The following is a 10,839-nucleotide window of genomic DNA, read 5'->3' on the forward strand; positions in this document are numbered from 1 at the left end:
TGGGAAGGGAAAGAGTGGGCCTCGTTGTCCTTTGTGATTAAATTACTCCATTCCCCACCCCACCCCCCATCCCCCTCCCCGCACCATCTCTTTTCTGATTGTCACGTTTAATTACATGTCTCACCATTGTGAGTAGGTGACTGTGGCATCACCGTGTCCCTCTGCTTATAGCACTAGGTGACCTTGTCTCCAGTCTGTGTGATATATCTTTTTCTGGGAATATTAAAGCGGACTTATTTCTGTGATAGCATGAGATTTGCTAAATGTGAGATACGCACAGCATCAAAGCCGGATCTCTCTGGGGTAGAAGGAATCTGTTTTGCTCCTATGAAGATTCTGATTATTCCTGTTTCTGGTGTCACAGGGCTTTGCTCCCCTGAGGAAAAGCTCTGGTCACTGTATGACTCTTGGAGGGATAGGTTTCTTAAACTGGTCGTTAAGAGTCCTACTGTCTTTGATGGAGTAGAGTAAATCCTGGCTCCAGAGCTTGCTAGCAGTGTGATCTTGGACAAGCATATCTTTTAAAGCCTTGAGCTTATCCTCTGTAGAATGGAAATGATAATACTCCCTACAGGGTTGTGAGGATCTGCTGGCCTCGGGTATATAAAGGGTCTGGCCCGCAGGAAGCATTCAATAAATGGTGGCTTTGATCGTCAGTGAGAGGGGGTGTTATCAGCCCCAAATGCTCACATCTGCATCAAGGCAAGGGGTTGGGCGGCGTTCTCACTGCAGTCTTTTCCCTCTTCCAGTGACTTGCTGTCTCCTGACTCAGTCCTGAGCTGTTTGTATCCTGGGGATCATGGGAAGAAAACTCCAAATCCAGCCAATCAGTATCAGTTTGATAAAGTTGGGTGAGTCAGCAGCATTTCCTCCTCTCCCAGCCTTTCTGCTCTGAGGTTTGAGGTGACTCATACCCAAAGCTAGAGACCTGTTAGGGCCAGAGGCCTCCCAGGGGGCAGGGGAGGCTGCGGGGCGGGAGAGAATGCTCTGTCCAGAGAAGGAAACACATGCCCTTTCCTGCTTATGAGGCTGTGGAGGGTGGGGAAGGGTGGCAGGATCGAAACTCTGGGAACATGGTAATAGATGTGTTTAACACTTTAATTCTCTGAGGATTAAATTTTTTTTAATATTTTGTAAATTTGTGGACTGATGAAGAGATCAGGTACACTGCCTTTTTATTGAGATTCACTAATGAGTTGAAGGCTGCCAGGGGAAAAAGAGAAAAGTGACTGTGGGAGAGATGAAATCACAATAGGGAACTGATGAGGTTAAGAGGCTCTGCTGGCAGCCTAGCCATGGGTGCAGCTAAGCCTGCAGGACTGTTCTCTTTGTGGGGGGATGAGAAGGTGGGAGGAGGGATGTATCCAGGGGCCACTGCAGAAATGACTAATAAAATCATTTCATTCTGTGTTCTTTTCTGCAGCATCCTGACTTTGAGGGACTATGTACTTGACCTAGGTCACCCATATTTGTGGGTGCAGAAGCTGGGTGGCCTCCACTTCCCCAAAGAGCAGCCCCAGGTGTGTCCCCTGATCTGGTTCCCTCGCCTGAGGACACCTATTCCTCTCCTCCCTTACAGACCCAGAAGGGCTTCGGGTGGCCTTTGGGACTTTAAACTAGCAGAATGCTATCCCTCTGGACTGTGATCTATCTTATCTCCACTTGGGATGCTAAAATGTCCAAGGCCTGTAAGTGTTTAGGTACCTTTTGCCTTCGCCCTGAGCCTGGTAGCTCTCTAGGTCAGAGTAACTGGGGTCCTTGCCCGGTGTGCGGCACGGCTCTAGGTACTGCTGCCCCTTGGTCTTATGTACGAAGGTGCCAGAAATGAACCCCAGGGGACCTGGCACCTTAGCGGAAGCCTTTCTTTTCCACAGCCTCTCGAGATCTCAGCAGCTTGTATCGTTCCTGTTGGGACTCAGCCTCTGGCCCATCACAGCTGGGAAACCCTGCTGTCCCCAGAAGGCGTCCGCCTCAGGACGTGGGTGGTCTGGGCTGCCACAGGCAGGCAGGTCCTAGAGAGAGGGGTGCCTGGAGGAAGGGACGGGGAGCACTCACGTGTGTGCTGCTCACTGTCCTCCACAGCACACTGTGGTTGCTGACCACTCGCTGAGCGCCAGCCACATGGAGACCACCATGAAACTGCTGAAGACCAGGGTGCAGTCCCGCCTGGCCCTCCACAAGCAGTTTGCCTCCCTGGGTAAGCTGGTGTTAGCGAGGGCTGTGGCCTGAGAGCCACTCAGACAATACAGAGACAGACAACGGAGCCCTGCCCTGGGATTTCTTGAATCCTGATGACAAATCAAAACGGGCTGACTTCCTGGCTTTTGTTGAGCAGAGGTTTTAGCTGGGCCACCGGGGAGAGCTGTAGGCTGCCAAGGAGAGGTCTGAGCTCCCCTCAGGGCCACCAGGGCTGTCCCAGCCCAAAGCCTTTGGGGGCCCAGGTTAGCAGATTGGTCAGGAGCATCGTGCTGGGTCAGCGCACGGCAGGCTTTGGTGTGCACTTTAGCAGGAGCCCAGTTCATTCCAGGCAGCCAGAGTCGTGCTGGGGGGAGAGCCAGGAGCGCAAGACACAGCCCTGCTTTCTTGGAGCTTACACTCAGCTTACTTGACTACAGCTGTCCAGGGATCCACGCCTCATCCCTCCCCTGACACCTGAGCCGACATCCTGCACGGTGGGGCTGAGCCCCTGTGTTTTCCATAAGCTCCCAGGTGATTCTGATGAGCCCTTGACCAAGATGGTGGCCGTGTGGGGCTTTTCCTTTATTCATTCTGTAAATACTTGCCATGGCCTACCATGTATAAGGCCCTTGTAAGGGAGAGAGGGTTGAGATTTTTCTGATCTAAAAGAGCCACTGTCAGGAAAAGCTTGGAGTTCCCAGGACCCATCTGGAGGCCCCATGTGGACCGTGGTTTCTCCAGGGCAGCACTGCCTGCTCCCTGTCAGCATTGCTGAGTTTATTTTGTCCCAGGGTTGGATGGTTGTCATCCTGGACAGCATTTACCGTGTTGGCACATTTGTTTATTGAAATGCCAGCAGGAATTTACCCTGGAGCAGTCCTCCTGCTCTTCTCCCTTAGAGGCAGCGACACAGAACACTTCAGTCCTTCCTCCGTCAAGGTCAGCTCTGAGAACAGCCCTCTCGGCTGTTTGATCTAATTAACAGTCACTGCTGCAGAGGCACTGTACATCTCTGGTTCTAGCTATGGGGTTTTTTTGTTTGTCCGGCCATCATTTGCGTTAAGGATAGAGCGCTGTGAATGCTGGTGCTGGGTCTGGCTGCGAGCACAAGTACTGGGTGAAGGTCAGGTTGCTGTGCCTTCGTTCCTGGCACGCGTTGACCTGAGTACCGAGTGTGCCTGGACAGCTGGCAGGGCCATCTGAGGCCTGCAGAGGAGGCTAGTTACCCAGCTGTGGCAACTGATTTCTACCTGTGACACCACCTGTCCTCTCTTTTAGAACATGGCATTGTGCCAGTTACCAGTGACTGCCAGTACCTCTTCCCTGCAAAGGTTGTCTCTCGCCTGGTGAAGTGGGTGACGATTCCCCATGAGGATTACATGGTAGGTGGAGGGGTGACAGGCCACCGTTGCTGTCCTGGGGACTTCAGGCCCATGTCACCTTTCAGCTCCTGCTTCTCCACCAGAAGGGCAAGGATTTGACTAGATGAGCCAGTAGTTCACCCCTTGTCCTTGGTGACTTTTAGGAGCTGCATTTCACCAAAGACATCGTGGAGGCGGGACTGGCTGGGGACACCAATCTTTACTACATGGCGCTCGTGGAAAGGGGCACAGGTAATTGCTCTGCTGGTCACAGTTGCTCTAGGCAGGGGGAGCTGTGAAGAATAAAACATTCCTGCGAGTTGCCCAGAGGGAGCAAAAGATCCTAGAATCCTGCCTCAGGGACTTAGCAAACAGTCATGGCTGTGAGAGGCAGCATTCAGCGAGGACTTGTTCTGCAACAGTCGTGTCCGTGCTTTATCTCAGCTAATCCTCACGACAGTCCTGGGGCTGCGGGTGTTCCCGCTCTAGGTGAGGGAAGTGGGGCCTAGTCACACACCTAGTCTGACCTCTGGGCCTGAGCTCTTAGCCCCGTTGCTTCATCGTGCTCTACAGTCAGACGGCGGCTCGTCCCCCTCTTCAGGGAAGGGCTGTCCCTCTCAGGTTGTGAAGTGTAGGGTGCAGGACCCTCCCTCTCTGCAGTCCCTGCACTCACTTGGGAGGCACCAAAGCTGCGATTCCTCACAGCTGTCCCGGCATCTTGCAGGCCAGGGCTTCCTGCTGGAGCCACCCCGACGCCGCCTGTGGTGCTGTTGTCCAGCCCCAGCCCCGGCAGGTTCGGCACAGCCCACAGGGTCCCAGCCCAGGGGCTCGGTGCTGAGGCCACGGCGCGGAGGGAGCTGTCTGTCGTTCCAAGACAGTGCCAGACGTGTCAGGAGAGGTTGCTCTCTTTCTTGTTCAAGTTTCTCTATTTCTTCCCTTCTTTTCTTTGTATGTTTTTAGAAATATTTTGAGGAAATTAAATAATTTCAGATACAGTTGAGGCTCCTTGACCCCACTTCATTCTTGCCCTCGTGAGGTGACTGCTGGTTGGAATTTTGCATTTGCTTTGCATCCCCTCCCCTTCTAAAAAGTACTTTAACCTCATCCCTAACAACAGAGAGTGCTGCTTTGAAAGAGCACAAGATATGCAACCAAGAAATTTACAAAGCCCCAAGGGTGGGACTTCATCGGAAGACATCACTTCTGCTTCCTGGTTGAGCGGAAGAAAGCTGGGAAAGATAATAAGTATTCTAGATTCATACATGGAATGAATGTGATCATTTACATTTTCATTAGATGCACTGTAGAGCTTGAAAAATTCAGAGTGAAATTTAAATGAAGTGGCCACAATTCCATAGTATGAATTAAAAACAAAAAATTGGTGAACAGAGATAAACCCAGAAATATATGCAAACTGTTATGGCAGAAACAACAGTAAAGTGTCACTTGTTTTTTTTTTGTTTTTTTTGGGGGGGGTACACCAAGTTCAATCATCTGTTTTTTATACACATATCCCCATATTCCCTCCTCCCTCAACTCGTGTCACTTTTTTATAAAGGTTTTTGCGACCGTCAGGGAAGAATTATCTTAACCTGCACTTTCTTGTTCTCAGTTACTTATTTGAATTACTGGTGGGTCAGAGAGTTCCTTGTTTCCCTCATAAAGAATGAAAAAGGAGTAGCCAAATGCTTAGCCCATTGGTGGAGAGGATAAATGTCATCCCATTGAAAAAGGCAAAGGCTATCACCAGAGAAAAAATAAATATGTTAAAAAATACAAATATTTAATGATTACAGACACAGCTTTGGCATCAGGTAGTTCTGATTAAACTTAGCATTGCTGCTTTGCAGCCGTTTGATGATCTTAAGGAAGTGTCTATCTGAGCCTCAGTTTTTTTATATGTAAAATGGAATGATAATGGTATCCACCTCAGTATTGTTATTAGGATAAAATGTGTATAAAGGGCTTAACGCAGCGCTTGGAAAACGGTAGGTACTCAATAAATGTTAGCTATTAAAAAGCTGCACATAACAAAATAGATAAAAATAAAGAATCGAGAAAATACATTTGACTATTGTGATGGCTAATGCACATTATTGTTGGAAAGAAAAAGCAGATAGGAAGCCTTCACATGGGAAAATCCTTAACTTGCTGGCAAATAAATGCCAATTAAAACAAAATTCTGTCAAAGAAGTAAATAGAACTCTTGGGCAAACTCGTGGACCAGGCTCTGGGGAGTCCACACACCTCTGCATCCTCAGAGGGACCAGAGTCACAGGACCTCACATTCTGCAACCTGGCAGTTCCACTTGGGAGATTCTAGAACAAAAGTCAGTACCAGAATGTGCTCTGCAGCACTTGGATGAACGTGAGACACAGAACTAGCCTCGGGTCCAGTGGGAAGGGTGCCGTGACGAGCAAGCTGGGTCTCGGAACTGAGTCTTCCTCCTCTCCCCTCCCTTCCCAGCTAAGCTCCAGGCTGCCGTGGTGCTGAACCCTGGCTACTCCTCCATCCCGCCCATTTTCCAGCTCTGTCTGAACTGGAAAGGGGAGAAAACCAACAACAACGATGACAATATTCGGGTAAGGCTGGGGGTGGTGGGAGGAGCAGGGAGAGCCTCCCTGGGGAGGTGGGCAGGGGCAGAACCTGCTGCAGCTGAGGGCTTGGGCACTGGCACGATTTTCAGGGCAGAGGAGCCTGCCAGGATTTGTAGAATTTGCTGGAGGCTACATGATATAGTAGAGGAAAGAGCCCAGACCCACCTCAACCCCTTGCCTAGCTTGGGTCCACAGGTTCACCCTATTTATAAAATAGGGATAATATAAATACCTGCCTAGAAAGGTTGTTGTTTTGGGCTTCTGTGGAAATATGAATAAGGTCAGAAGCACAGAAAGTGCTGAAATGAGATGATGTGTGAGATCATTGCACCTGTTAATTATTGTTATGCCTGTGGATTTGATTCCATAGCCATGGAGCACATTTTTAACCCTAACCCCTGATTTGGATCTTATCTTGAGATTCCTCCTCTACACATCTTCATCTTTTTGGCTGTGGATGAGCAAGGCAGGGAAAGTTCTGGGTCAGGATCAGGAAGATCCCATTGTCCTGAGGAAAGGGACCCTTAGGACAACCCACTCCGGCTTGATCTGCAGAGGCCCAGCTCCTGCAGAGGCCCAGGTGTAGTTCTTGTGAAACCACCAGACCCAGCTGCCTGAAAGTGGTGCTGAGTTTCTGGCTTTCCCACCCATAGGCCATGGAGAGTGAGGTCAACGTGTGCTACAAGGAGCTGTGCGGCCCCCGGCCCGGCCACCAGCTTCTGACCAACCAGCTGCAGCGCCTGTGCGTGCTGCTGGATGTCTACCTGGAGACGGAGAGCCACGACGACAGCGTGGAGGGGCCCAAGGAATTTCCCCAGGAGAAAATGTGTCTGCGGCTTTTCAGGTGAGGGGAGGGACGGGAGCGCCGGGCCCGGGGACCTCCAGCCCTGCCTCTCACAACGACTTGGGGCAGAGGTGAGCCTGGCAAGGAGGGCACACATGTTCCCGGTGCACTTGTCTCCATTCATCGTGCAAATTAAAATCCTGCTGCCAGATTTCCTGAGGAGAGCTCGCTCCCTCCGTCCTGAAGCATTCCCTGTGGCCCGCGTCCTACCAGCCTGGTCCAGTTGTTCATCTTGAACACCCCCCAGAAGTGGGCCACATGCTGAGTAAGCAAGAGGATTTGACTGAACTTTCCTTTCTCTACTTGCTGTGGAAAACAGTAGGTTTGCTTTTCATGGTTCAAATGAACTTTTTGAACTTTCCGCCTGTCCCCAGAGTCTGCTGTAGTCCCTAAGGTACTCACACATTTAGGGGGATCGCAGCTGTAGGCAGTCGGGCGTCACAGAAGGACCCAGCTCTGAAGTGATAGAGACACAAGTGCAGATCTCTGCTTTCCCGCTCACCAGCTGTGTGACTTTGGAAGAGTTACTTCAGCTCATCTCTGAGCCTTTCCCAAAGGCTGAAAGGGAAATGTTAACTTGTAACTCATGATGAAGTAGAGAGACTTCATGTAAAGCTTCCAGAATGGATCCTGGCACAGGAGGAGGCTCAGAAAATGCCGGCAGGTCCTGACAGCTTGGTCTTTAGCGTGTCTGCATGCACAGCACTTCTAGCTGCTTTTCCTTTAGCTTTGGTGTCAGGTCCTTTCTTTCCCTTTCATCCCTGAACTCGCATTCTTAGAGTCAGTTTCAGAACTCCAGAGTCCACACTGCTCAGGCATCCCTTCCCTTTTGGGCAAGGGGTTGGGGAGGAGTGGTGTCTGGGAAGGGCTATAATCTATATCTAATCAGGACATCCCTTCATTCTCTGTGAGTCTAAAAGGTGCCTTACTTGCCCCTCACCTTCTCACACAGCCAGCCTCAGCCCCTGGAAGCTGCCCCAGCATCCTCCCGCCTCCGTCTGGCACCTCCACCTGGCCTGGCTTGTCATACTAGCTGATAATAACCAGCTCCAGCCCCCAAGTGGCTGGTGACAGGCTGAGCTGGCGGCTGGATGTTGGTGGCTTCTAGGACTTGCTCTCCCTGGTGTGTCTGTGTGAGACCTCAGCTGTTGCCCGCCTCCCAGCCTGCTGTAGCATGTTTCTCACGTGGCCAGTATTTATTTTCTGTCATCTGATGGTTCTCGAAGGACCCATTTCCTGATGTGCTTGGTACGTCTCCCAGGCCGAGCTCCTCTGGCAAGGCGTTCTGAGAAGGTGCTCCTTTGGCTGCTCAGATCCAATTAACTCCATAACTGAGGAGATGTAGGAAGTGAGGTTCTTGGCCTGGAGTTCAGCTGACCTCTGGGATCAGGCCAGGGGGCTGTGCAAAGGGCTGGCCTGGGCCTCAAGAAACTCGAGGTCTGGCTTTGCCCATGGCTGGGTACCTTCAGGCTACAGGGTCTCCATCAACTGTATGCCTAGACTTACCCAGGTGACTCTGCACCCTTCTGATGCTGGGAAGGTACATGATGTCATGGTTATGAGCAAAAGCTTCGGGGGACTTCCCCTGCTGGTCCCGTGGTTAAAACTCCGTGAGTCCAGTGCAGGGGGCATGGGTTTGATCCCTAGTCGGGGAACTGAGATCCCACATACCATGTGGCACGGCCAAAAAATAAAAACAAAACAAAAAAACACCAAGAAACAAAGGCTTTGGGACCAGAAAGACCTAGGTTCAAATTGCAGCTCCAGCCTATGTGATTAGAGTCTGTACTTAACCTCTCTGGGCTTCAGATTCCTTATTCTTAAAACAGCATCCACTTCAGGTGTTGTTGGGAGGATGAAATTAAAGCAGTGGAGCATGTAAAGTGCCAAGCACAGTGCAGGCAGAGTATGCCCCCAAGTAAGTGGTTGCACTGGTGTTGGAATCAACACCTTTCTCCTCTCATCTCTACAATCCTCTCCCACCCCCCACCCCCCCACACATACTACCTCTCACCCTTCCTCCCTCAGACCAAGATTCACGGTGTCACCTCCTGGTTACCATTGAATGTCAGTCATAGGCAGACAAACAAAAGAGGTCCTTTAGCTGGACATCATTCACTGTGGAGTTGTATGGAAAAGCACCCTGTGTGAAGTTTTGCTTGCAGGGGTTCAGGATAGGAGCTGAAGCACCTAAGCTTCACGGGCTCCAGGCTTTGGCTGTGATTGTCAGCCTGCCTGTGGCCAGGAGGCTTTGGCATCAGACCTGGTTTTGAATTGGGCTGTGCTGCTTTCTGACCATATAATGTTGGGCAGACAGTTTATGTCCCTACGCCTGTTTCTTCATCTTTAAAATCTATAAAATGATAGAAGTAGCATCTAAGACGTAGTGAGTATAAAGCCCATGGCTCTTGGCAGGCACTTAGTGCAGACTCTTCTCACACCTAGACTCCTACCTACTTGGGCATCTCCCTGCAAGGGAGGATTTTTCGGTTTTTTTTTTTTTTAAATCAAAGAACTAAAACATGTTTGTTGTTAAACATACAAACAACAACGAGCAGTTGTGTAAAAACACTAAAAAGTGAGGGTGCCTAAGCCCTGTCCTCCAAAGTGCCCACCGTCAGCCCCCCGTCAGCCCTTCCAGGTTTATGTTCATGCCTTTGCAGGCACATAAAGACATTTTTTTCAGAAATGTTGTCACACCTGTCGTGGTGTTCTGCAGAGCTTTTCTTACAACATTCCTTTTTTTTTTTCCTTAACAGCTAACAGTAGTCCCTTGTGTGGATGAATTGTGATTTATTTTATCAGCCCAAAGAGTATGGTATTCACTGATCTCCCTTCTGCTTCTCTAGGGGTCCTAGCAGGATGAAGCCGTTTAAATATAACCATCCTCAAGGATTCTTCAGCCATCGCTGACCTCCTGCTCGGCCTGTTGCCCGCCTCCAGACCCTAGTGCTGCGCCTCTGCTTTTGGCTCCGGTGCACATGTGGCTCTCGATAGTCTCCAAAGACAGCTTTTCTATTTCTAGCCCTATTAAAGTGTCACCTGACCATGCAGCCTTTGTCTGTGGCTCCTTGGGGAAGAGGAGGCGGCTTTGCAGTCTGGTTGGGCAGGCAGGAGCCATGGCACAGTGTGAAAGAGCATGTGTGGATAGGCTTTCCCTAGGTGGCCAAGAAAAGCCGAGTGAAAACAATTCCCCTCGCTTTGGCAGGTCCTCATCACCTTGGTGTTTGTTATCCTGAGGCCCTGCTGGTAGCGGGTGGCAGGGGAAGCCAGAGTCCGCATAGCACAAAAAGCAAAAGCTCTTTCTCCCCCTTCCCCTCACTCTCGCCACTAGACCTTGTCACTGTCTCTGATGGCCAAATTCTCCTGATTGGTGGCTGTTATAAACATCTGACAATGCAACGGAAACAGACAAATATATCACAAAGAATAATTGTAAATCTTGCAGGATTTCACGAAGTTGATGAGAATGGTGCTGGAGAATCACATGCAGAGCTACTGCCCAGTGATGCTCTGGCAGTGAGGCCAGGTGACATCTGAGGAGAGACTTCATGGTGATGTGATAGGTACCTCAGAGAATAATGGTTTGACTCAAAGGATTAAGAGAAGTCCTGTGGAAATAGGTAACACCCTCTAAAATGTTTGAAAAATTATCTCCTTTATAATTCTGCAAAAGTCACACAAAATGAAGGGTATCATAGAGTGTTCTTGCACAGTTTTGTCAGAAAAATTATACCCCATCCCCCCACCAAAAAGTTAATACTTGATTCATTTTAAGAAATAAGATATAAAGATGTTAAAATGTTGAAGAATTATTACACAGTTGCAAGTATAATCTCAAGTTCGCTAATTACAAAA

General features: G+C 49.8%; 1 protein-coding gene across 6 annotated transcripts in view; it reads left to right on the top strand.

Moving 5' to 3' along the window:
- Positions 1 to 10,032, top strand: part of THOC5 (THO complex subunit 5) — a 29,994-nt gene extending 19,962 nt beyond the window's left edge. For all 6 annotated transcript variants that reach the window (XM_057745977.1, XM_057745981.1, XM_057745980.1 and 3 more), the window contains 8 exons: positions 750 to 851; positions 1,424 to 1,520; positions 2,083 to 2,197; positions 3,457 to 3,560; positions 3,704 to 3,791; positions 6,007 to 6,122; positions 6,791 to 6,981; positions 9,831 to 10,032. In XM_057745977.1, the coding sequence (XP_057601960.1) occupies positions 750 to 851; positions 1,424 to 1,520; positions 2,083 to 2,197; positions 3,457 to 3,560; positions 3,704 to 3,791; positions 6,007 to 6,122; positions 6,791 to 6,981; positions 9,831 to 9,894 (877 nt within the window). In that variant the 3' untranslated portion in view covers positions 9,895 to 10,032. The remainder of the gene's footprint in view (positions 1 to 749; positions 852 to 1,423; positions 1,521 to 2,082; positions 2,198 to 3,456; positions 3,561 to 3,703; positions 3,792 to 6,006; positions 6,123 to 6,790; positions 6,982 to 9,830) is intronic.
- The last annotated feature ends 807 nt before the right edge of the window (positions 10,033 to 10,839 follow it).

The sequence above is a fragment of the Hippopotamus amphibius genome, chromosome 8 (genome assembly GCF_030028045.1).
Source record: "Hippopotamus amphibius kiboko isolate mHipAmp2 chromosome 8, mHipAmp2.hap2, whole genome shotgun sequence".
Taxonomy (NCBI): domain Eukaryota; kingdom Metazoa; phylum Chordata; class Mammalia; order Artiodactyla; family Hippopotamidae; genus Hippopotamus; species Hippopotamus amphibius.